Genomic DNA, 27,005 nt, shown 5'->3' with positions numbered 1-27,005 from the left:
ATATTAAGATGTAGTCACCTGGGTATTCTGCCCTAAGAGTGAGTGAGTATACATTGCTAGTGCATATGAAAAGTTAAAAAGTATTTGTTTTAATTCTGCTATTTGAAAAATAGGAAATACTTCCAGAAGGTTGTTTGTATAATATTTTATGTCTGCCAGGTGACAGAGTCAAATGACCCAACAGTCAACCCCTTTATATCCAAGAGCACTGGTTCTGGGAGCTGCATTCCCAGATACAGAGGATCAACTATAGAAATAAAGTGGGAACAGTTTTAAGTATAATCCTTGTACCTTACATGGAAACTACCAATATTTTAATTTTTTGCAGCTTTGGAAGTCTGATTTGGCTTTGTAACACAGCTATGTCATAAAATTTCACCCGAGTCAGGAATCTTGAAAATGTTTCCAAATCCTGAGGGAAAATAATGCCACTCAGCATCCCAACTAAGGAAGCTCTCCTTGAACTAAGAGTACGCAGATAATGCCAACCACGTGCCTTCTAAATTCAAAGTAAATACCAATATATTTTTTCCATTGAAGATTTTCTAAAATATAGTTATTTGGGCTTCAACATTCAGAAATGAGAGGTTTGGCCTATGTAGCTATCAGATACCAAAATAAATAAACCTAATCTCAGGTATGTGTTTTTGTGACTTTTAATCAACTCCTTAGAGGAGAAGGAAAAAAAAAAAAAACAGGATTTGAATTTTCAACTTCTACTAAACAAAATATTGCTGTCATACAGCATTGCATGCACTGGGTACTCAGACAGAAATATGACCGTTCAGTTGCAGAATTAGGAAAAATTTCCCTGTTTCAGGTCTCATGCACAGCACAGACATTCCCATTTAGTGTCATGCCAGGATAGAAACGCAATGACATACCACACAAAGGACAAACAATATGCAGATTTTTTTACTGTGAACCACAAAACTTACCCGTTCTCACCATAAATCTTTTGAAAGAGTCTAAGAAATCAGAAAACCAAAAATTAAGTCATGTTTTTCTAGCTGTGTTAGTTTCTAAATATTCAACATCTTCAAGAGTCTAATTAGAGATGGACAAATCTCAAAAGGTTGCTTCTTCAGTCACATTCTTGATCATGTCTCATTCTCATTGATCAATTCTCATTGATCTCATATCTCAAGGAATTCAGATCAAGACAAAGAATTTCCTGTTTTCCTTTGAACCAAACGAACAAATTCATTTAGGAAACAAACAAACAAAAAACTTCCTGTGCCAGAAACTAATCAGAAGTTAGATTTAGGCCTATTAATTTCATTTAACCCATTATTTGTCCATCCCAAAGTTCCACAAACTGAACATTCATCAAAACGGCAAGTTGCATAACACATAAATGCAGACTCATTGTCAAAATGGCCATAATTACATACATGTAAAGTGTAGCAGACAGCAAATAACATTCATGCACTGTAATAAAATTTGCACTGAACTTTAAACCATCAATGTAAAAAGTCGCACGTCAATTGTCTAAGAAGCCCGGGTCAAAATCAGACATCAAAATCAAGTTAAATGAAACTTGCAATGCCATATTTTAAGGGACATTTTTACACCAAAAATCATGTACTCTGAAATACAAGAAACAGATAAAACCAAACTACAACCAGAGTGTTTCAGAAATGCCTGGACGTGAGAATAAGTCTTGTAAACATAATCAGAAAACAGCTTTGTGAAATGTCATATGGCAGAAGCATATCATAGTCTTCCCTCAAGGCCAAGGGCACTGTTTGCAGATACACACCTTCTTAAACAGGTCTCAGAGAAGTGATTTTGAGACGTGCAAATATGGAATTGCACTTTTTCCACACAACAACTAGATCTGATTTTTCTCAAAGCAAAATCAATGCTTTAACAGAATGCTTCAAAACAGCTCATGACATGCAGAGCTGGGCAATCTGATGCTACTTTCTCACACAAGGGAAGTCACACAAGACCATCCACGACAAGCATAATCCTTGCACAAACACACTCTGACCTCTCCACCATCAGCCGCTTCCTGTGCCTAAGCCTGCTGGCCTCTCGGATGGACTCCCACTTCTGTAAGTCCGCCTCGCTGCAGGGACCAGGGGTGAAACTGACGGGAGGGACAGCAGTTCCCAGCTTCCAAGACTGGATCTTACGAGCCAACATGTCGTCTTTCTTCTGCCTACAGGAAGGAACTAACACTCTACAGCTAGTACTTTGTTCTTTCGAGGGGCATGTCCTTTCAAGCACACAGAGAAATTTTGCTTGAATTTCTGGAGGAAGCATCCAGGGTTCGGGCAATGGGACTGGCTGGTATCTATCAGGGCCTCCTGACAGAGGCACCTCCGTCTTCTGAGCTGGAATGCGGCGAACAATCATATCATCTTTTTCGAGGTCCGGAAGGACAAGTTCCCCTTCCCTACACTGCAGGATTATATCTCGCTCTACAGGATCATCTTGCCCAGACAGACTTCTTAAGTCTTCGAAAGCCCGGAGAACACATGGGTTTGCATGGAAAGCCCTAGTCTTTCTGACAAAGAAGTCATCATTCTCTAAGTCAGGATCCAGGACTGGCATCTCCAGGGCATCTCCCGGTCCACACCCGGGTGCATAAGAGAGGTTCCTTCTGCGTGTTATGAGCCGGGGGCCAGCCGTGGGGTCGATTTTGATATTTGTTTCAGAAGACAAGATGTCATCAGAATATGTCTGGAGGGCCTGAAGTAATAAAAACTGACTGAAGCATAGGAAAGAAAAAGGAAGGGAGAATCTTATTAAGTTTGGGGAGAAAAGGTAATTAGCAGCAAACCAACTAACTAGCCAGTCCCTGTGGGTGAATTATTTAAGGGGGCCATGGGAGGGATTCTAGCTGGGAAGTAAGACCAGCATTTAATGCCATCACCCATGATACCATTTAATGAAATTAGAGCAGAGTCTACTTCTCAGAAAGGTGGATATCATTGAGGCCAAGGGATGGCGCTATAATGGGAAGAGTGAACCTGCCTGACACGCACAGTGTTCCGTCCACCCCTTCCTCATCCCATCAGCCACAACGGCCTGACTCCCTTCCCAGAGAAGCAGCAATGATCCTGAAAGGTTTCCAGAGCTGAGCAATGAACGCTTTATGCAAGAGGCACAGGTGGTCAGCAGAAATTAAATTCAATGCTCTGAAGCTTTGTTTAAAAACTCTGTTGAATTTCTTCTTTGCGTTTTCTCACCAGTCTTGCCTGCCCCAGTGTCTGTCTACAGATTATTTCCTTTCTCCACAGCTCCACACATAGCATAGCTGTATAATTAGGTCAGCAGTGTAAAAAGCCTTTTTAAATGGTTTTCAACAAGAACTGATGATGCCACATGTAACTCTGTACTATTGAACATGATTGTGCTAAAGAACATTTAATCCTATTAGACTTTCAAGCTCACACACTTGCACAGAAAGCATGATGTTATATGTTACGCTTTCATAACTCAGTATTGAGTGAGTGAGCATCCATGATTCAGCGCATCACGGTCAGCGGTTAATGGGGCAGCAGAAGTTGGCACAGGTGTCACAGGCTGGACTCTAAGCAGGCGGGCTCATGCAGGCAGGTACACCTGGGCTCATCTGAAACACCACGGGTTCTCCTGGCTGCATGGGGGTCCCAGGAGTTTCTGGCCCGTTTGGTAGCCAGTTCCAGCAGGAGTGAACGTCTTTGACAGTTGCTGTCTAGCCTATGATCTGCTTTTTGCATACTACTAAAAATGGTGCTGCTTCTGTCAGAGCCTGAGTCCTCATCGTCAGAGTCTGAATTCCTTCTACTTGGAGTAACACAGAGAAAGGAAAGAGAAAAGACAACAAAGAATGATGTAACTAAAAATACTGTCCAGCTCTGGCTGTACAGAAGAGTTTTAAAAATCCAGATCCTAAAGTCTAAATTTAAACCATGTTTTGTTTTGTTTTGTTTTTTACCCCCAGTGAGCACGTTTATAGATGCTGGAGGGAAATTAATCTCTCTCATAAAATGCCCACATAGAATGCACCCAGTCAGGGTACCGAATGGACACTGGAATGAAAGAAACATGCACAAAGACAAACCTGAATCCCTGAAATTCTTTATACCACGGTTTGTAAGTTTCCCTTTTTATTCGTTTCCAGTTCACATCCTCTGGGATCCAGCATTTGGGAAGAAACTGATCAAAAGCATTCCCTGGGCTTGGCATGACTGGGCTTAGCTTTCGCACGTAAAGATCATCCTTTACAGTGTTGGGAACGCTTTTCTTGCTTTCGTTCTCTTCCAAATAACAAGAGGGATCTGAAGTTTCTTGTACTGTTGGCCAGTTCTCCACGTTCGTGCCCCAAGTTCTCCTCTCGTTACTGTTCAAAACATCCAACCAGTTAAGACACTGCGTGAGCAATTTGTGACACAGAACACAAGAGGCATGCTTCTGTCTCACAAAGTTCACACTGTGAATGCAGCCAATTCGTTTCCATTCTCATCATTCTCATCATTCCAGCCCCTACAACAAAGTTAAGGCATTATAACAGCATCTCATTTTAATTAGAGAAGAGCTTGATATAGAAGGGCCAGAGACACTTATAAAATGTGTTAAAAGAGAGAAACCACAAACCATCTGGGGTGTTACTTTACGTATTAAAAATCAATAGCACAACAGGCATTCCAATCCAGGAGAAATTTTTCTGACCTCGTCAGTTTGTACAGCCCAGTGGTTAATGGGTCAGGAGGAGAAAAGATGGGTGAACAAGATTTAGGAGAGATGGAACTCTCAGGCCTCTTTTTCACTTGGAATCTACGGTTGGCTAAGTCATCCCAAACTACATCCGGCAGCCTCCGTTCCTCCTCCGAGTCCGATCCACTTTCAGAACCATACACCTCCTTCGGATAGGAAGCTGGATTCGAAAAATCACGCTCTGCTCTGCTGATTTGATGGGAAATGAAAGAATTCTTTTTGTGTTCACTGAGCTCCATCAACACAGATTTTTTAAAAATGGAAACAAGCAACACAGCAGAGTTCACAATGAACAATGTAAGTCATCCAGGAAGCTGAAAGATAACCAGTGAGTCAAAGGCAAGCATCTAAAAAAAGAACCCGCAAATCTCTATGCTGACATTCTAAAACAGAAGAAATCTCTTCAAGATATGGATGTTAAAAACACAGGTAAGAAAAAGAAAGACTTTCATTAATGACGTTTTATGTTATCTATGAAATACATTTTAAGGCTTATTCCTTTTATCAAATTTAAATATCCCAGCAAATTCCCCAAGCCGAATGAATTTTAAAACTCAGTAATCAGCTCGCATCCCAGTACCTTGGAAATGCTCCATCTGCTTCTGTGTAGACGGCACTTGCCCAGCTTCGTCTGTTATCCTCATTTTTGTCCAGCTTTTTCTTCCTCAAGGGTGCCGGCACGTACGATGGCTGTCTACTCTTGTTGGGTAAAAAGCGATTGAAGGGTAAGGCAGACTTGGGTTCAATAGCCGAAATCCTTCTATAGGACATGTCATCTTTATTATGGTCCTGCATTTTGAATGTAAATTCAGAATCTGTGTCACTTTCACAACCTATTAACAACAACAAGAAAAAAGGCACAGGAATTTGCTTTAGTCTCCAGATTTTTCATCTAACTGAAACCCACACAGCCTGCCTGCTTTGTCTTTCCCTTGGAAACCCAGGGCTCTACTGCTCACTGTGGGGAATATTTTTAGAAATTTGTCATGAAGTTGTGATAAGACCCATTAGGAGGAACTTGCTTTACATACGGAGGTACACACAGTACATTCTTCCACTGGTACACGTTCTAAGTAGAAAAAGTTCCCTTTACGGCTGAACCCCTTTTCTACTCAATCTTCTCATGATTTTTTGTAAAATCTGTTGATGGAATACATGTAGATATAGTGTAGCCACAGAATCAAAGATGCTTAACATGGGATCTGAACAGAATTCAAGGGAACCTCAGTCATTTAAAATAAACTGTGCCATCAGCCAAAATTTCTGTGAGGCGAGAGACCAGCAAAGACAAAGAAAAGATGCAAAAAGCACATGATCACAAAGAAGTTTGACAGATACATATGAGACCCTTATGAGCAAGAATCACACATAACATACTTGGTTGGACCAAATGACTCTTAAAGTCCTAAAGGAATATTAAGAGACCACAGAACTCAAGGCATTTTCGGACAGTGGTCACAGAAATATTGGGAACCTTCTATTTTGACTCAATATCATTTATGCACATATCTGAAAGAATACAATTTGATACACCTCAAAGTCAGATAACTACAAACACTATGCTGTTCTCAAAAAAAAAAAAAAAAAGCCAGTCTGTCCTTTTAAATACATGGGAAGAAATGAACATACAAAATATTACAGATACAGCTGAGCTGTCTCCCTTCCTGCCCTTTTTTTCCTGCCTCTGTGTGTGTGTGAAGAAAATTTGCAAATGCTAGGGTCTTCAGTAGATTGGTAGCTGAGTACCTGGGAGCCACCTGCTCTTAGCAAAAGAACACTTCCAGGTTAACCTGAGCCAAAGGCAGTCTGTCCCCTCTTCCCTGCTGGCAGGAGTCTACAGCGAGTAACACTGAGAGAACCCTACAGGAAGCAGTTGAACACACAGCTAGGAGACCTTGAGACCGGAACAGGGAAAGGAGAGTCATGGCAAAAAGGGAGGAAGTATAACCAGCTATCACCAGAAATATTAACAGTCAATAATCTGGTGCTTTGTTTTTACTGCCTCCGAAATGAATACATTTCTTGTAAGTAAGAGAGAAATGCCAAGATTCTTACTAAAATTTTGTACATGTAAAATTTTAAATATAAAGATAGGTCTACTTTGGAAATGTTTTAAGTTAATTTTTTTTTTAGTCCACTACAGTATGCTGGAGAGTACGCAAATATTCTTGATATGGTAAGAGATGTGGATGAAAACTATCACCTGCCCCATCAATAAACAAAGGCTGTTTCAGCCATCAAGCCATCAGCCACTGCAGCCATCCAGCACTGTGTGCCCTGAGGGCCTTCAGGGTGGCTAAAAACAGGATACTAGCCCTAGGTAGTAAAGTGCTAGTGTTGAAGGTGTTAGTCACTCTATTGTGTCCAACTTCTTTGCAACTCCATGGACTATAGCCCGCCAGGTTCCTCTGCCATTGGATTCTTTTTTTTTATTTTTTTATTTTATTTTTAAACTTTACATAATTGTATTAGTTTTGCCACAAGACAAAAATACTGGAGTGGGTAGGCATTTTCTTCTCCAGGGGATCTTCCCAAACCAGGGATTAAACCTGGGTCTCCTGTATTGCAGGTGGACTCTACCATCTGAGTCACTAAGGAAGGTGCATTAAAGGAATGATTTCAATGAGCTCAGTCTCCAGCATCTTCCTATATATAGAAAAGCTTGAAATTCATTAACCTGAAATGTCTGGTTTTTCTTTAATTAATAGTAATCTTTTGATGTTCTGACTACCTGGGTGTTTTGGGGCTTTTTTGTTTTTTGGTTGCTGCTGCTGCTGCTAAGTCGCTTCAGTCATGACCGACTCTGTGAGACGCCATAGATGGCAGCCCACCACGCTCCTCCATCCCTGGGATTCTCCCGGCAAGAATACTGGAGTGGGTTGCCATTTCCTTCTCCAATGCATGAAACTGAAAAGTGAAAGTGAAGTCGCTGAGTTGTGTCTGACTCTTAGCAGAAACTCCTATATATCCTGGCTCCTCCCTTACCTCTTCAGAGCAGTCCCTCAGAACTATCTGAGAGGCTGTCTTCAGGGCTAAGTTCTCAACAAGTCTACTAAATAAAACATAATTCTCAACTTTTAGATTGCACTTTTTAAAACCTGTCAACAGAGGCTTCCTATAATATAACTTAGGAATATGACTTTGTAATTCATTAACCTAAAAATATTACTCTTATCATCAATATTATTGATCATCAATTTGGGACTACAAAGAATCTGGTGTAGGTAGCAGAATTTCAACAGACTGATCAAAAAAAAAAAAAAGTTTTATCATCCTGGAGGGCTTGTAGGATTTTTTTTTTCCTTCCTTAGTTGTAATTACCAAGTTCTCACATCCACCCTCTTCAAACAAGGTCTGCAACTCCTTTCCCACGATCAGGAAGCTGCAACAGTAACCCTCTGCTTTTCATCACAGGGACCAGGCGCCCAGCCCAACGAGTGTCTGAGGAGAAGGCTCACACCACTGAACCACTGCATGTGAACTGACCAGAGGCTATAAACTCCCACATGCCTTCGATGCATGTCCCCTTTATTATTGTTGTGAAGTGAAAGTCGCTCAGTTGTGTCCCACTCTTTGTGACCCCATGGACTACAAAGACACAGTCCATGGACTTCTCCAGGCCAGAACACTGATGTGGGTAGCCTTTCCCTTCTCCAGGGTTAATTATTGTTGGCCAGACATAAACCCAAACAAAGCATGTGTTAGGTTCTTCAGTCCAGACAAAGTAATATACGAGGTTGAGAATTTCAACCTCTGCATTCACAGCTTTAATCACTCAGATGAATGATGAACTCAGATTCAGTTCCTTAAAACTATCTTAAGAGTCATCTGGGCTACGAAAACATTACACCGAGATCACAAACAGCCAACAAATACAGCAGTAATTAAAAAGGTTAACTTAAATAGCTATTCACTTTTCTTTATTGTTAACATTTTTTTTAATTTTAATATTTTTTTATTTTTAATAGAAGGATAATTGCTCTATAGTGTTATGTTAGTTTCTGCTGTACAACAACATGAATCAGCTATAAGTATATATGCGTGCATGCTCAGTCCCTTCAGTTGTGTCTGACACTTTGAGACCCCATGGACTGTAGCCCGCCAGGCTCCTCTTTCCATGGATTTCTCCAGGCAAGAATACTGGAATGGGATGCATCTCCTGCATTGCCAGGTGGGTTCTTTACCACCAGCGCCACCTGAGAAGCCCATACATGTGAAGTCGCTTCAGTCATGTGGGAAGCCCGTGTGTGTGTGTGTGTGTGTGTGTGTGTGTGTGTACAAACATATAAATCCCCTCCCTCTTGAGCATCCCTCCTACCCCCCATCCCACCCTCTAGATCATCACAGAACATGGAGCTGAGTTCCCTGTGCTATTCAGAAGCTTCCCACTAGCTATTTATTTCACACATGGGAGTGTATCGATGTTAATGCTACTCTCTCAATTTATCCCATCCTCTCCTTCCCCCATCCCATTCACTTTTCAAAATTTTAAAAGCTATCACTATTCAAAAAGCTAAATAATTTAGAGTTATAATATTTGCTGATTCATTTTATTTTGGAAAAACAAATTCAGTGTACACTGCTTTTATGTAAATTTAAATTAAGTAAACAGTAGTAATAAAAGGTGAATTCTAGCTCATGATTGCATGCTAAAGCATTTAGAAACAAGTGTAATGTATTCTGAAGTGCCTTGAAAAATAAAATGGATAATTAATGTCTAGAGAACAGGAGCTTGGTGTGTAATAAAGGCAAGCATGGTAAATGTTATGATAGAACTAGGTGGCAGGTACGAGCATGCTAAGTCACTTCAGTCCTGTCCAATTCTTTGGGACCCTATGGACTGTAGCCTACTAGGTTGCTCTGTCCATGGGATTCTCCAGGCAAGAATACTGGAGTGCATTGTTCTGCCCTCCTCCAGGATCTTCCGGAACCAGGGATTAAACCCACGTCTCTGTGTTTCCTGCGTCTGCAGGCAGGTTCTTTACCACCAGTGCCACTGGGGAAGCCTGGCAGGTACACAGGTAGGCACGTAAAATTCTTCCAACTTTGCTATGTTTGAAAATGTTTTATAATAAAAGCAGGAAAACATTTAAAATAAAAATACAATCAAAATAAATAAGCAAAGTGAAATCTCTAACAATCCAGCACAAACTCACAACCAGAACTCTCAATATTTTCATGTTGCTGGTGAAACACAGAAATAGTTCAAGAAACTTCACTTACGGTTTCAATCTAGTCAAATCTGATTCACAAAAGGTTTATAGTCAGAAATTTCTGATGCCACCCAACAGCCATAGGAAAAAGACTTGTATTTAAATAATAGATTGTACATTGGGATTTTGAAAGAAAACTCCTTCCCAGAACAGAATGACTTTCATTAACATGTTCCTTTCATACTCGTTCTGGATTGACTTTGACCATGAAAGAAGCAAAAGATGCTTTCTAACACAATGCCAGTGTTGCTCCTTAATCAACCAAAGCTTAGCATAATATTCTATCAAGACAGATATCAATCACTTCTTTTCTTGGATAGTGATAATTATTAAAATAGTGCCCTGTTTCTTCTTAGAAGCTTTTTATCTTTTGCAAAAAAAGGAAAAGGAAAAGGAGAAGGTTATTCAGGAACTAAAACACACTTTTACAGAATCTTATTTATTTTCTTTTCTATGTCTAGATCTATCAGTTATTAGGCCTCAGAGGCAGAGATTGTTAACCCTGAATACGGAGGAAAAAGAATTAGGATAGACTGTCATTGATAAAACAGGTTATAGTTAACTGTCTCTTCCCTTTTGTTTAGTCGCTCAGTTGTGTCTGACTCCTTTGGGACCCATGGACTGGAACCCTCCAGTCGCCTCTGTCCATGGGATTTTCCAGGCAAGAATCCTGGAGTGGGTTGCCATTTCTTCTCCAGGGATCTTCCTGTTCCAGGGATTGAACCCAAGTCTCCTGAATTGGCAGGCAGATTCTTTACTGCTGCCCTAATCCCCTCCAAAAACAGATTTTGAAAAAATGAAACTATCACCCCTCAAGTGGCAATATAGTGAGGAAAGAACAAGAGAGACAGAGAAAGAGAGAGAGAAAAGGAAGGAAGGAGAGACCAAGGAAGAGAGGAAAGACAAGACACCCTCAATTCTATTCCAGTCTCCATGATATATACTTCCTGGTGAAGTGTTTGTCTCAATAACTTTCCCTCCATTTTTCTACTCTCTCCCATTCCCAATTTTCTCTCAGTACACTAAGAAATAAAAATAAACTGTCAAGTCCAAAATGCAACTCACCTTCACGTGCCCCCCTCAACGTGATATCAGAGGAGCAGCTTGTGAATGACCTTGATCCCAAAGAGTCCAAGCTCTCAAACGAGTCCTCCCTCTTACAGTTGCCTGGAGAAGCCAGAAGCTCCCCGCGCTCAGGGCCCCAGATGTCGCTGCAACCACTGTCCCTGCCACTCCTCTTCAGGCAGCTGGACTCTTCAAGTGCCTAGAGGACATTTGTTCAGGAATAGTAACTGAGCAAAAACTTCCAAAAATGTCATCAGTTATGGCGTCTTTGTTTGCATAGCTCGAGTCATGCTATCTCTGATTAGATGAGGCAATGAGATTTCCCAGTGAAATGTCAGAAAAAAATTTGATAGAAATCAGAATATAAATCTGTAAATGTTTTCCCACGACTTAATACTTTAGCACTCATGTGACAACATGGAGGTACCCAATATTATTTAGTAAGGTGATAGAATCTATTTAACAATGAGGAAATTTTCAGTCAAAGAACAGCTAATAAGTAAAGTAACATTCAAGAGCTAAAATCAATTCCTGTTTAGTTTTCTGGCAATAAACATAAAAGGAGGCAAAAAGAAAAGTCAACCTTAATTTTGATATCCAAAAGGAGAAAAGAATAAGACTGCATTCAGCCTACCTCCAGGAAATATTAGGGGTCATTTCTATTGAACAAATAGAAAAAAAAACTAACAAAGATCTTCAACAAAAAGAAAAGTTTTAAAAGAGAGAGGGGTAAGAATAACAGGTATACACTTCACAAACTTGTCTATTTTCACAGATTATAAAACTAGATCTGAACCAAGGAAAGCTCACTGGTTACAAAACCAAATCTGAACCAAAGAAAGCAGACTTGTTTGTTGATATATAAAACATTTCCCCTGTATCTAGATGAAATATTTGTTTGGCTCCTATATCAGTTATATAGAAATAAAGTAAATGTTATTAACCATCGGTTTGTAAATCATATAGAACTCACTAAAATAAGCATTTTTAACTAACTTTCCTCTACGAAAATTTATAAATTTATAAAGCCTTTAGCATAGTAAAGGCTTAATAAACATATATAATAATCAGTGAATAGTTAGCAACTCTATACTTTTTTAATACAGTAGAGGTAATCTTGGTACTACAGTAAAATCAGAAATGTTATTTTCAGATAATGATACTAATACAGAGATAAGAATTCCTAGGTTCTTTAACAATCAAATGTAATATGTGAACCTTTCATTAAATCATTATATAGACAAGAAGCTACGAAACAGAGTTGGGAAACACTTGGGATGTTTTGAATATAGACTGGATATTAAATAATGGGGAATATTCATGAATGTTCTTCGGTCTGGGAGACACTGTAGATATACAGAAAAATATTCAAGAACAGCATACTGAGCATTTAGGAGTAAGCAACCTGAAATCTACATGAAATAATGGATAGATACCTAAATAATGCCAATGTGGGACATGCTTAATGATTAAATCTGATGGAAAATAGGTGGGTATTTGTTACACTACTCTTTCAATTTTGAATTATGAATATTTTCAACATGTGGAAAAAGTTGAAGAAAAAACGTTTATAATGAATAATTAGCAGCTGTCTCAGGCATACTTTTGGCTAAGACTGGATATCAATTTGTGGTTGAATTGTGTGACAAGTGTTTAAGTGCCAATAAGGTCCAATAAATTTATTTGAGATTTTATATATTTTATCTGCCACACACCCTGGAATTAGACTTGACATCTTGTCATGCAAATGCAAGCGCCTACCTTGTACTCTATCTCCAAGCAGATGGAGAAGCTGGGATCAGTGTTGGTGCCACCAAAATACTTCTCAAAAAATATATAATTTAAAATTCTAAGTAAATCTTTAGATTCATCAGGTTTCTTAAACACATATTTGTTGAAGCCTTAGAGTGCAACACACAGGAAATGATTTTTGACCTAGTAAGTGTTAAAAGTTAATGATGACCTGCCACCATAGTTGTAAAAGAACCGGAGTTTGGCCCTGTTGCCTGGTTCCTACCCCAACCCCCCCACCAAGGACTTTCCTCAGACAAGTCACCTAAAGTGAGTCATCTACAACTTATAGAATGACTCAAGGTCAACAGTTTTCTGCAAGAATTAAAAAAAAAAACAAAAAACACTTAATTTAATTTTTTTTGGCTGCACTGGGTCTTCATTGCTGCATTCAGGCTTTCCCTCGTTGTGGCAAGTGGGAGCTATTCTCTAGTTGCCGTGCACAGGCTTCTCCATGTGGTGGCTTCTCCTGTTGCGGAGCACGGGCTCCCGGGCACAGGGACTCAGTTATTATGACACATGGGCTTACGTGCTCCATGGCACATACAATCTTCCCAGACCAGGGATCGAACTTGTGTCCCCTGCATTGGCAGTGGATTCTTAACCACTGGACCACCACAGAAGTCTCTGCAAGTATTTTTTCTTTATTCATATTTTAGATTGGCCATTAAGCATAACTAGTTAAGGGAGAAAAGTTTGATGAACACAATGATCTCGATTTTAACAGAACAGATGCAAACCATATACTGACATATCTCTTATGGCTCTCCACCCGCCATAATAATGGAATGGAACCACAGCTTTAGCTCTACCTATGACAAATTCTTTGTGTATCTACTCTGGTTTTGACACTGGTGGCAGGAAACAAACTCAAGTACAGCATTCCCAGCACACTCTACGAAGGTTACTGAACCTGAGTCACACTGCCATAAAAAGAACCAAAGGCTGTAAAGAGAACATGAATGCAAGGGCCAAAGTCCCATGTTATTTTTAACTGGATGTCTTCTTAGCTGAAATAACTGTAAGGCAGACTCTGCTCACGCTCGAAGCCCCGCCACATTCATCCTTCTGAGCCCTGCCCTCCACCATGGCACTGACCTACTTGTTCATCTGTCTGCATCAAACAACTGTGCTCTAAGGATGGTTCATCTCCCTTGTGTGAGTGCTTTCTCAACACCTCATATAATGCCCAGGCGTGATATTATCTCAACAATTATCTGGATAAACTGTTTTAAGGATTTTAAATAGGATATTATTAACTCCTTACGATTTAAAAATAAAAATTCAGAAGGAATACGCTAACCTTCAAGACTATAATTTCATCTCTCTATAATATATATGGCTGGGCTCAGGCAAAACTAAAGATGAGAGTAGTTATAAGGCAAAGAGATCATTTTCATCCTGGCCTAGAACGTCTATTTTCCAATCATAGTAACTAGCATTTATTATATCCTTACAATGTGCCAGAGACTAATGCTAAATGCCTGATGGGTACAGAATCATTTACTGATCATAAAGACCCATCAAGCAACTACTATTAATTAGATGGTGACAAATTATTTTGATGACATATCTTCTTCTGAATACTGCAGATTCTCCTACAGAAATACCCCCGTGGCGATTGGTTCTCCCATTTGATCTTACGAATGAAGATCTGGCCAATTCTGGTTAGCCTTGGCACTTGACCCTCTTCAAACAGTCTTTAAACACTCAATATTTGCAACACTGATTCCAAAATATGAAGGACTAGAAATGTGTTTAAAACCAAATATTCTAACTTAAAAATCTTATCAAGTTTCATGTAACAGCATTTACTACTCTTTAGAAAACAGACCTAGCATGGGAGAATTGTGAAGATATTGGAATAAGGACATTAGAGATATAGTGACCCATGGCAAGACAATAAGATAAAGAAACTGAGTAACATACACACATTTTAATAGCCTGAAGCAGTTACTGGTCGAGTTCATAATGAATATGGAAACAGTTGGGTTATATAAAGTGTTGAAGAAAGAAAGTTAATGAGTATCTCACTGATTACCTAAAATTAAGGAATAAATACCTATACCTATATATCCTGAAAACCGGTCTGAAATACTCACTCCTTGGTGGTGACTTATGAAGTCAGCAGGTAAGTAACAATCCTCTCTAGGCATCCCTATCAAAGCCACCATATTTTGTAGAAAAAGTAAAAGAAGGGAGAGGGCACATGAAAACAAGAGAGGAAGGGGAAGATAAGAACTATTAGTTAGAGTAAGTGTCTCATATAGATAGAGTTTCCTTACCTTAGTCAGAGCTTGTCCTAAAAGATTCTCAAACGCTTTCAAATTAAGATAGGGACCATTATAGTAGGGGTTACTTTGTGCTTTTCTTCCCAGCCAGTACAAAGTTATCAAAACCTAAAAAAAAAAAAAAAAAAAAAAAAAAATGCCATGAAACAACAGATGAGTCAATTTAGTAATTAACAGCAAGCTCAGATGCAAGTGAGCGCTAGATAAAAGACCATATGTATCTATCATTGAAAAGTAGATTTCCTTTTAAATTACATGAAGGAGAAGGGTCATCAAAAATGTTATTCTTCTCTGAGCACATTCTCACAGCAAAAGCTTTAGACCCCCAACAGGTATTTGTACATTCTACCAGTACACATGAAGCAGGAAAAAATTCACAGGAAGAAAACATAAATTAAACTTTTCAGACAATATTTTCCAACAAACTTACAGACTAAACACTTAAAATCAATAATTCTCAGCTCCACATTTTTAAATAAAGCTGTCACATTTTTAGAAATTCTTCTAATATGCAGCATACTATAGACATGTCTACACTGGCTAATTCCTCAGAGTTCTTAAACATTTAGTGTTTTTTCTTAAAGTCTGATTTTGGTGGCTTCTGACTTGCTCTCCTAAAAATCCTATAGCCTGTTTATCTGCCTTTGCGTGCATGCCAAGTCACTTCAGTAATGTCCAACTCTTTGCAACCCTATGGACCATAGCCTGCCAGGCTCCTTTCTACGTAGGATTCTCTAGGCGAGAATACTGGAGTGGGTCTCCATGCCCTCCTCCAGTGGATCTTCCTGACTCAGGAACCAAACCCACATCTCTTGCATCTCCTGATTTCACAGGCAAGTTCTTTGCTACCAGCGCCACCTGGGAAGCCCTTATCTGCCTTTACTACATTACTAACATGTAAGGACTCACTTCCTAAATTTAACCCATCTTCTTATACTATGAGGTCAGAGAATACAAGTTTCAACCATATTTAAGCATTTTTAGAATTTGTTTCTAACAAAAATTCCATTAGAAAAAGGATAGAGAATATATAAGATATTTTTAGTTCTCGCTACCTTATTACAGAACATGTAAGAAACCATTTATAATGTTCCATTAAATTTGTATCTTACATTTTTCACTCTCCTATCAGTCTCTTCTTGCCTGTAAAGAAGAAAAAAGAAAATATTCATTAAGTAATATCTATGAACCTGAAATTGTTAATTATTAACCAAAAAAACTCATTTGTATTATAAAGTTCTATGAATATTAATATCACCTGGAAGTTCAGAACCTTTACAGGGTGTATTATCCATCAGAGGATTTTTCCATATTCATTTATTTCACGAAATATAATAGTCAGTTTTCTATTAAAAGCAAGGTTGTCTTTTTTTATTTCATTTATTACAGCTTGATTTATAAAATGTACTATTTGCATTTTTAAAATGTTCATTGTGAACAATGTTTAAATTCAACCAAAAGGGGAAAGACATCAACATATGGTCACAGCAGAAAACAATCAGGAAAGGCAAAACATGTAAATAGGAAAAAACAAAAGTAATTTTGCACGGAGTTTTCTTTTCCATTGTGCATGGTGATTCTTCACTGAAGTTCCCCAGAGAAAATTGCTCAGAGACCAAACCCCTGCAGATGCTAAAAAGTGCAATTTTTTAAATGCCATAAATCACTGCCTGTATTATAAGCATCTGGCTCAGAGGGTAAAGAGTCTGCCTGCAATGCAGGAGACCCAGGTTTGATCCCTGGGTCAGGAAGATCCCCTGGAGAAGGTGATGGCACCCCACTCCAGTACTCTTGCCTGGAAAATCCCATGGACGGAGAAGCCTGGTGGGCTACAGTCCATGCGGTCGCAAAGAGTCGGAAACGACTGCGTGACTTCACTTTCACTTTTCATAAGCATCATGAGTCCCCCCCCCAACCCTATAAAAAAGCATAATATTTATGGGAAAAGTTAAAGAAACAGATGTCACCACAGTGTGGAAGACAAATACACGTGAGTTCATTAACAAACGGGCCACTCTAAACTACTGGTGCTTTCCAGAGACTTAAGCAGGATCATTGCTGGTTCAGGAGAGATGCAAGACCCTGAGCTAGATACCCTTCAATGTAGCTTTCCAGTCTAAGAGCCATAGTAGTATGCTGCTGCTACTAAGTCGCGTCAGTCGTGTCCGACTCTGTGAGACCCCATAGACGGCAGCCCACCAGGGTTCCCTGTCCCTGGGATTCTCCAGGCAAGAACACTGGAGTGGGTTGCCATTTCCTTCTCCAATGCATGCAAGTGAAAAGTGAAAATGAAGTCACTCAGTCGTGTCCGACTCTAGCGACCCCATGGACTACAGCCTACCAGGCTCCTACTTCCATGGGATTTTCCAGGCAAAAGTACTGGAGTGGGGTGCCATTGCCTTCTCCTCATAGTAGTATACTTACAAGAAAAAAAAAACATATATATATATATATACACACACACACACTGGCTTTCTTGGTGTCTCAGAGGTAAAGATTCTGCCTGCAATGCAGGTGACATGGAAATGTGGGCTCAATCCCTGGGTTGGGAAGATCTGCTGGAGGAGGAAATGGCAACCCACTCTAGTATTCTTGCCCAGAAAATCTCATGGAGAGAAGAACCTGGGGGGCTGCAGTCCATGGGGTTGCAAAGAGTTGGACATAACTGAAGGACTGAGCATATACACACACACAATGCATGTGTAAGACATAGAAAACATACATACATAACATATAGACACAGGGAAACAAAGAGGAAGAGAAAGAGCTCATAAGTAGAGACAAATATTTAACTTAGCTTTCAAAGAATCCATGAAGACAGCTACGACCATTCCTTCCCATACAACAAACATGAACTGAAGTGAACCTAAGAACAGCAGGCAACTCCCATCTACCACCAGAACAGCATGACAAAAATAAAACTCATGAGCTCTCACCCTACTGTGGAAACGTAAATTGGTACAAATACTTGAATACACTTGGTAGCATCTATTTAAGCTGAATATATATGCATATTCTATGATCTAGTAATTCCACTCCTCAGTATATACCCAACAGAAATACTTAAAGATATTCAGCAAAAGTCACATATGAGAACCTCTGTAGAAGCACCATTCATAATAGAATGAGCTGGAGCTACACTGAACATCTTTAAGAGCCGGATGGATTGATTATGGGATATTCACACAATGAAATATTCTGTAGCTATGAGAACAAACAACCTGCGGTCATATGGTTCAATGTCACCAACACTGGGAATCAAATGAAGCCAGGCAGAGCACAGGCTGTATTATCCATCCATGTCAAGTACAGAAACAGGGAAAACAAAGACAAGATCTTAAGATTCAAGATAGTGTTCACTCTGGTAGGGAGGATGGAAATGACTGGGAAAAGGTGATGCGCTTCTGGGAGCCAATTATTTCTTATATTTTGATTTGTTTGATCTAGTTCTTATATTTTGAATGCACTGCCTACCTATGTGCATTCCATCTCTAAAGTTTGTGAACTGTACGCTCAAAATACACATATAGAAATAGATACATATTTCAAAAAAGCAAATAAATTTCACAGCCCAGGTACTTAAACCAGGGCTTATCTCTTGAGTAAAAAGAAAATTATTGTGTAAAAAAAAAAATCAACATTTTCAAAGAAGTAGGGGGGAAAAAATCACTAGAAACCAATAATAAAAAATAACAAAGGTATAAAATATATAGCCTCCTTTTATATTAATGGCCAACATACACACCTCAGACATTAATCAAAGCACAAAGAACCATTAATACTCAACACAAAGCATATACTAGGTTGAAAACCACCGCACTATTAACATTCAATGCAAAGCATCCCACTTTTCTCATAAGCACCCTGAGGGCAGAAGGAGCAACAGAGCTCTCTTGAACCCCTGACCTCCTTTCCACACAGCCTCCTCTGAAGCTTTCTAATCCAACACACTCATTGGCTTTTCTTTATGATAAAGCAATAATTGTAAACACAGGGTATGGCCTATTTGGGAATAAACACTCACAATAAACCATGACCTTGGCACTATAACCTTTCCCTCATTTCACATTCCTTTCCGAACATGAGCATTTATAACATGCTCTTGAACACAGTGACACACAGGCCGGCCAAATTGCTGTTCTATCATTGAAATGTAATGCCAGGAATTCAAGTAGTCAATGATTTGCAGGAGTCAATAGAGGCCAGCTTCTGATACTCAACAAACACATCCCACTGCTTGGAAGTCGAAAACTAGGCAGCTCCTTTTGCCTGCTGTGGCCACAGGGCACAACCCCAAAGCCTTTCAAAGAGAACACACGTGAGAGCTGAGGGGAAGCTCATGGTATCAGCCTCTCCATGCACCATCCAAGATGCTGGCCAGCCCAACAGAACCAAAAATTAGACAAATCCGATCTACAAGTAGACTAATCCCTTATAACATATTTCAACTGCTGGCACGTCTGTCATACAGAGTGAAGTAAGTCAGAAAGAGAAAAATGTCGTATATGAATGCATATGTGTGGAATCTAGAAGCATGGTACAGATGACCTATTTGCAGGGCAGGGTTAGAGATGAAGACATAGAGAACAGACACGTAGACACAGGGTGGGAAGGGAGAGTGGGACAGATTGGGAGATTATGAGTGACATATATACACTACCATGGAGCTAGTGGGATCCCGCTGTAAGGCACAGGGAGCTCAGCTCAGTGCCCTGTGATGACCTACGGGGCAAGATGGATGAGGGGGCAGGAGGGAGGTCCAAGAGGGAGCTGATATATGTGTACAACCAGCTGATTCGTTTCATTGAAGTGAACACATTGTGTTACTTTCATAGCACAAAGTAACAAAGCAATGTGAAGCAATTATATTCCAATTAAAAAAAAAAAAAAAAGGAGGATGGTCTTTGGGTCAGATGTAGGTCCCAAGAGCTATGTTCATCTTGGCAATTTAACTCTGGATGCTTCAGTTTCCTTCTGGAGAATCTGGAAATAATGGCCAGTATTTCAGGAAATCATCAGAAAAGTACCCAGGTACTTAGCAGAGTCCCTGGCCATATGCTAAGTGCTCACTGAACATCAGTTATCACCAGACTGTAAACTGTCTGAGGGCAGGGATCATCTTACTTACCAAGTTACCCACAAAGGCTTCCTAATGAAGCCATGCTGGACCACAACATTTAAGTTGCAATCAGCCTGCCTGACATTCCCCATCTCTCATCCCTGCTTTATTTTTGTATTATAACCATCAACTGCATGCATTCATTTATTATTTGTCTCTTTATCATTCAAAAGGAATTTTTGTGATTTTATTTATCACCATACCCCAAGTGTCTTAAGACAGGGTCTACCACCTGACAAGGACATTAAAATATTTTTATTAAAAATGTCTAACACGGTGCATGGCACACAGATGCTCAGCAGCACTAATCTGAACATATCTTTTTAGCTTACAGAAATGTAAGTTAGCAAGAGAAAGCCTGAAATGATAAAAGCTCAGGAAAATTCCTATGTGATGTTAACAGTTAAATTGCATTAGCTTACTTACAACACCCAATTTTGATTCCAATTGCCCTGATGTTCATAACTGTGCTTCTTTGTAAAGCTACTTTCTTTAAAACTTCAATAAAAGGAATTATTTATAATCATAGCTCAATAACCTTAAAAAGGCACAGATTCAAAAACAAAGAGGAGCTGCAAAGTGCAGAGATTAAGTGCTAATCTCTGTGATATAAAAGCTTCCCAGCAAAGTCCTGAAAGACAAAGGCCAAAGAACCTAAACCTTCCCTGACACCCAAATTTATCATAAAAAGGGACAGAGATGAAACATTAATAGTTTGAAAAATTACTATGTTGAATACTTCTCTGTGTATTATATACTAATTTAAATATTGTGTTTAATACTCAAGAAATGGCCAAGTATAACACAGATATCCAGTACTCTTGCCTGGAAAATCCCATGGACAGAGGAGCCTGGTAGGCTACAGTCCATTGGGTCGCTAAGAGTCAGACACGACTGAGCAACTTCACTTTCACTTTTCACTTTCATGCACTGGAGAAGGAAATGGCAACCCACTCCAGTGTTCTTGCCTGGAGAATCCCAGGGACGGGGGAGCCTGGTGGGCTGCCGTCTATGGGGTCGCACAGAGTCAGACACGACTGAAGTGACTTAGCAGCAGCAGCAACATAGATATCATCTTCCACTCTGTTAATGGAACAGCTTTGCCTCACTACCCAGCAAATGACCAGAAGACATGTGCTAATCACAGAGCTCTGAACTTTCTGCCAGAGGCCAGGAAGAAAAGAGTCACAAAAGCTCAAGAATGCCCATCTATGAACAAGATCCATCAGTAACCACCTTATCCTAACAGTTTCAAGGTAAACATAGAACTAGGAAGCTCTAGGTCTGATCTTTTCTTTATTCAAGGCTATTTTAAAATACTAGTACAAATCATCATTCAAGAAGTACCGTATCTGGGGCTTCCCTGGTGGCTCAGTGGTAAAGAGTCCGCCTGCCAATGCAGGGGACACGGGTTCGATCCCATATCTGGGAAGATCCCATATGCATGGACCAACTAAGCCTGTGTGCCATACCTATTGAGCCCTCATGGGACAGCTACTGAAGCCTGTGTGCCCTAGAACCCATGTGCTGCAACAAGAGAAACCACTGCAATGAGAAGCCTGCTCACTGCAATGAGAGCATGGTCCCCATGCGCCACAACTGGAGAAAAGCCCATGCACAGCAACAAAGACCCAGCACAGCCAAAAATTAATATTTTTTAAAAAAGGAAGAAGTACCATATCTAAGGAAAAGACCAGGGAAATAAAATTCACATGGATGCTCTGGCTCCCATCAGGAGACCCCAGGCCAGGCAGCTCACCTAGGAGGGCAGGCTCTGGGGCCAGACCTCCTGGGTGTGATTTCTGGCTCCACTTGTAGGAGCTGTGAGAATGCGGTCAAGGTATTTAACACTGCGTCTCCATAGCCTCACCTGGAAACCACACACCCGTCTCACTGGGCTGAAAAGAGGCATCTGGAAAGTATTTAACCCGAGCAGATCAAGGAAAGGAAACAATTCAAGCCTACCCTCCAGTCATCCATCTCAACCCCACAGTGTGGTGGGGGGAAGTGACTGGGGGACAGGCACGTTCCCCACACGTTTCCCCCTAGAAGAGACATTTCTGTGAAGCACAATTCAAGACACTCTTTCATGATCTGCTTTCCTTTCCCTGTTTCTCTGAAAGCTGTGAACATGAAAGTATTTCAAGTATAAGGTCAAATAAAGAGCAAGGCAAACTAGCGTGGTATTACTGCTGTTGGCCAAACATCCACGCTGGCCCCAAGCCAGCCCTCCTCACCCGCCCTCTATCTACCAGGGACTGCCCAGGCCAACACCCTTCCATTTTCCAAAAGGTCAAAAATCTGAGGGGGAAAAAATGTGTGTATGTGGCCAAAATCTATCTCCCTCATATTTGATACCAAAGTTTGGGGACAGAGTGTTAAAAGGTGAGATTCTCCTTTTATTATAATTTGGTACAGCCAGCTATACTCTAGGGCTGCATTAAAAATATTTCCAATACGTTCTGTTTCCCTAACAAGCCCCCAAGCATGCACCCACCTCAGCCTCTCCAGGCATCTCTCCTGTGGGACTGCAGAGAGCTAGGACCATACCTGACTCATGGCTGTACCCTGGCGGGGGTCAACCACAGGCCTGGCTGAGAGCCGCCCAGCATTCAAATGTTCACATATAAGTCACCTAAGCTTCCTTGGTGACTCAGTGGTATAGAATCCACCTGCAATACAGGAGACACTGGTTCAATCCCTGGATCAGGAAGATCCCGTGGAGAAGGAAATGGTAACCCACTCCAGTATTCTTGCCTGGGAAATCCCATGGACAGAGAAGTGGGCTACAGCCCATGGAGTTGCAAAGAGTCAGACACAACTGAGCAATTAAACAACAACAAAAAGTCACCTAAAGCCACTCACAGAGCCAGTCCAGCAGATCAAGGACAAAGAGTTGGAAGAAACTGTCACCCCCAATGAGATAAAGCTTCACAGAGCTTACAACCAAATCCCACTCTCTTTTTATGTTCGTCCTCCATATTTTGATACATCTTTTCTTCAAGGTACTAACTTCTCACTGGTAGCACTGCCAGGCTCACTCTTCTCATGTTCTGCCCCAATCTCAATCTCAAAACCCCCTAAGCACTGAATTCTCTGTGCCCCAAAACCATCCCTCCTCTCAAATCCCAGCCCTCTCCCTGCCCACCTCAACCTCAAACACAGCTGTCTTACTGAACCATCACACACGGAAGCATGTGATTGAAACCTCGTGCTGCAATTTCTGATAGAAGATCTTTGCTTCTGGTACGATGCGAGAAGACTTCCCTACATCCTGACAGGAGAGATGAGCAGTGTAGTACCACCTCCCACTACCTCCAGCTTCTCTGACTACAAGGATTCAACAGGAGACACATGCATAATTTCCTACCCGACCCGGTCTCCTCCCGGCCACACACACTCCCCCCTCTTTCTCTCCCTAATCCTACAGTCCCGATGATCCCCTTTTCTAGGCCCCAGATAAGCCTCTACCTTTGTTCCTCAGAACAAATGCAACTCACTGGGGTGATTATGCCCCCAGGCATCCACTTCCTGAGGCCACTTCCCAGAGTAGGGTGTGGACCCAACCCTTAGAGTCAGCGCTAGCCCTGCCCTGCCCTGCCCTGCCCTGCCCTGGGCGGCACCAGCTGACCTGGTATGCCACTGGGGAAACGGGGCTGACATGAGAGAAGCTGGGCTCACACGATACTTGGTCCTCCTCCAAGCCACCGAGTTATCCATGCCCTCCAGCTGTTGCTTATGAAGTCTGGCCACCTGTTCACAACGTTTTTAAAAATGGCAAGAAATGAGGCCCTGAATCATGATTTCCTAAGTGGTCACCAGTAGAGAAAGTGTATGGGTTGTATCTGCTTTCAATCTGTCAGATATGTGTGCGGTGAGGGAGCAGGCATGTGTGTGGCTGGGAGAGATGGCTGAGAGCATTCAAAGCAGATGCTCTTCTCATAATCGCGGTGGCATCGTTTTCTATAACAAGAGAGGCTGCCTCCAAATGGAGGGGAAAGGAGGAATTCTTCGGGTTGTTCAGAATACTGAGTGAAATTTGAAGAAGCATAGTGAGAAAATGGGCTTCCCAGGTGGCTTAGATGGTAAAGAATCTGCCTGCAATGAGGGAGACCTGGGTTCAATCCCTGGGTCGGGAATATCCCCTGGAGAAGGAAATAACAACCCAGTCCATTATTCCTACCTGGAGAATTCCATGGACAGAGAAGCCTGGTGGGCCACAGTCCATGGGGTCGCAAAGAGTAAGTTCTAACACAGCTGTATCTGAGGGAAGAGCCTGTTTTTATTCCAAATGAAGGCTTTTAGGAATGTACCAGGTAATGGCTCCTTTTCCTATGAACAGACATTTTTATTCATGGGAGCTCATCCACTGCATCCCATAAAATCTTTCTCTCGTGACTGGCAAATACAAGGAGGAAGAGATGTGTGGACAAAAGTTAAAGATGAATTCTCAAAATACTGTATTCTTTCCTTCTCTCAGAAAGTAAGCTGCATTTTTAAAAGTGAAGTTGAAACTGTTCCTTTCCTCCCACCTTCATCCCTAAAACTGAAACTGTATTCCATTTGACAATCTTCCAGTAATGTGATGCACACTCATAGCTTTTCATCGGCCATGGCTACAGAATGAGCTCTACCTGGCTGTGGCAACTGTAAAAATGGCACCTGGGAAAATAACACCAAATCTGGAGATAATTAGTGAGCACAAATAGGTAAACTTGATGATTTCTGTACTTGCCTATGTGAGAAAAAACTCTTGGAAATCCAACAGTTTTTGCCCTAGCAACTGTAACGCTTATTCCAAACATGACAAATGAGTAAGTACCAGCTCGTTAAAAATAATTTGTTATTAAATTTCATACCCCTCCCACACGCTACTAAGAATAGCTAAGTTTCACTTAAAGAGAAAGGGGGAAAAAGAAAAAAACATGCATTCGAAGACACTGGCACACAGTCCTCCTTAGAAAATGAAACCGAACAGTGCTGCAAATCTTCATTTCTACTTCTGTGGAATATGTTTGCTATTATATAAAACTGATTTCACAATTGAGACTCACACATGCATATCTCCAGTTAGATGGTAACCCAGAAACAGACAATTCCTGAATACAGAATTTAGTGTCCATGATGCACACTCTTTTTACTAAATGGAGTTATGACCTTCAATTTTATCAAATAATTATATCAAATGCATTCAAGTATACAAAATATATATCAATACTGATACTTATCAATTATACCAGAGGCTAGAGCTGGGTATCAGTACCTAGATAGGGTACCTAGATAGGTAACAATGGCAGGTTAGCAGAGGCTAGAGCTGGGTATCAGTACCTAGATAGGGTACCTAGATAGGTAACAATGGCAGGTTAGCAGAGGCTAGAGCTGGGTATCAGTACCTAGATAGGGTACCTAGATAGGTAACAATGGCAGGTTAGCATAGGCTAGAGCTGGGTATCAGTACCTAGATAGGGTACCTAGATAGGTAACAATGGCAGGTTAGCATAGGCTAGAGCTGGGTATCAGTACCTAGATACGGTACCTAGATAGGTAACAATGGCAGGTTAGCATAGGCTAGAGCTGGGTATCAGTACCTAGATAGGGTACCTAGATAGATAACAATGCCAGGTAGCAGCAGTAATGGAAACAGTGGGTTTGGTTTTTAGACATGGGAGGTCTGAGACACATAACAGACAAAACAGAAATGTGAAGCAACTGGTAATTAGACATACAAGGAGGATGTTGAAGCTAGAAATCTAAGTTGGAGATATTAATATAATCTGGGGACTTGTCAGTATAAAGTGTAAAGTCATAAAGCTACAATGAGACAAGTATAGCTAGACAAGACGTCTAGGATTGATTGAGATCTGAGAAACCCAATGCATAAGGGCTAGAAGTAGAGGAGAAACCAGCAAAGCAAAGAGAAGGACTAGCCAATATGATGGTAGCTAACGCCAGAGGGAAGGAGAGACAGACAGAGGGAATAGTCCAAAATGTTATTGAGAGGGAAATGAGGATGAGTGTTAGGGAATTACTGCTATGTTATTTTATTAACCCTTATAATATCTTACACACATATATACAATTACTAAATTATTAATTATTTCTTTCCAAAGGAAGAAAAAGAATGAAGTATTAACATCAACAAAAATCTCATCAAAACCACTAGTGTTTCTAACAAGACAATTTAAGAGAATACTGAGCTACATGGCTCAGGTACCCTTGCAGACTTTTAAGTTCATGCTCAGTAGAGCCAATAAGAAAAGTTCACTATTGTTATAAATCTTCTATACTGGAACAATAATGTGCCAAGTGAGGAACTTTTCAAGTCAGTATTTCTCAAACTGTGTACCATGAAGCAGGAGAAACTGCCAGATTGAATGGAGCATAAGGTCAAAACTTTTTGCCAAGTGTTGCATATTTTCTTCTTAAATGTACGTAATAGAAAATTGAAGTTCTGGTAAGTCCTCTAACAAGAGATCCATTTTACTTACACTAAGAAAAATTTACTTTGTCACATTTTTTGGCACAAATCTTAAGGGACTCTGATATTAATGAAGTATTTCCCAATTGTGTTCTGTTTAACTCCACTTCATGCTTAATTATATCATGTATATTAATAATAATTGCCTTATTAAGCACTTTATATTAATCATTATGTTGACAATACTGCATTAGCTCCTTTAATCCACACAATACTCTGATGATTTACAGAGCAGAAAACTGGGACTCCAAAGGCTTAAAGACTTTCCTAAAGTCACAAAGCTATTCAAGACGTGATGTGATCCATAGTTTTCATAGACTGAGAGCCGTGAACTAAGA

At 40.4% G+C, this 27,005-nt stretch overlaps 1 protein-coding gene across 12 annotated transcripts in view; it reads right to left on the bottom strand.

Moving 5' to 3' along the window:
* Positions 1–27,005, bottom strand: part of LMO7 (LIM domain 7) — a 220,969-nt gene that overhangs the window by 50,708 nt on the left and 143,256 nt on the right. For 7 of the 12 annotated variants that reach the window (XM_055542674.1, XM_055542670.1, XM_055542676.1 and 4 more), the window contains 9 exons: positions 16,183–16,213; positions 15,065–15,178; positions 10,989–11,187; positions 5,291–5,543; positions 4,666–4,899; positions 4,058–4,336; positions 3,577–3,780; positions 1,997–2,719; positions 939–968 (listed from right to left, as the gene is read on the bottom strand). In XM_055542674.1, coding sequence (XP_055398649.1) covers positions 939–968; positions 1,997–2,719; positions 3,577–3,780; positions 4,058–4,336; positions 4,666–4,899; positions 5,291–5,543; positions 10,989–11,187; positions 15,065–15,178; positions 16,183–16,213 — 2,067 coding nt within the window. The remainder of the gene's footprint in view (positions 1–938; positions 969–1,996; positions 2,720–3,576; positions 3,781–4,057; positions 4,337–4,665; positions 4,900–5,290; positions 5,544–10,988; positions 11,188–15,064; positions 15,179–16,182; positions 16,214–27,005) is intronic. The other 5 variants (XM_055542672.1, XM_055542671.1, XM_055542680.1 and 2 more) reach the window with 5 other exon arrangements.

Source organism: Bubalus kerabau, chromosome 12 (assembly GCF_029407905.1).
Source record: "Bubalus kerabau isolate K-KA32 ecotype Philippines breed swamp buffalo chromosome 12, PCC_UOA_SB_1v2, whole genome shotgun sequence".
Taxonomy (NCBI): Eukaryota; Metazoa; Chordata; class Mammalia; order Artiodactyla; family Bovidae; genus Bubalus; species Bubalus kerabau.
Note: the sequence above shows the minus strand (reverse complement) of the source record. Positions and strands in the feature narration are given on the sequence as shown.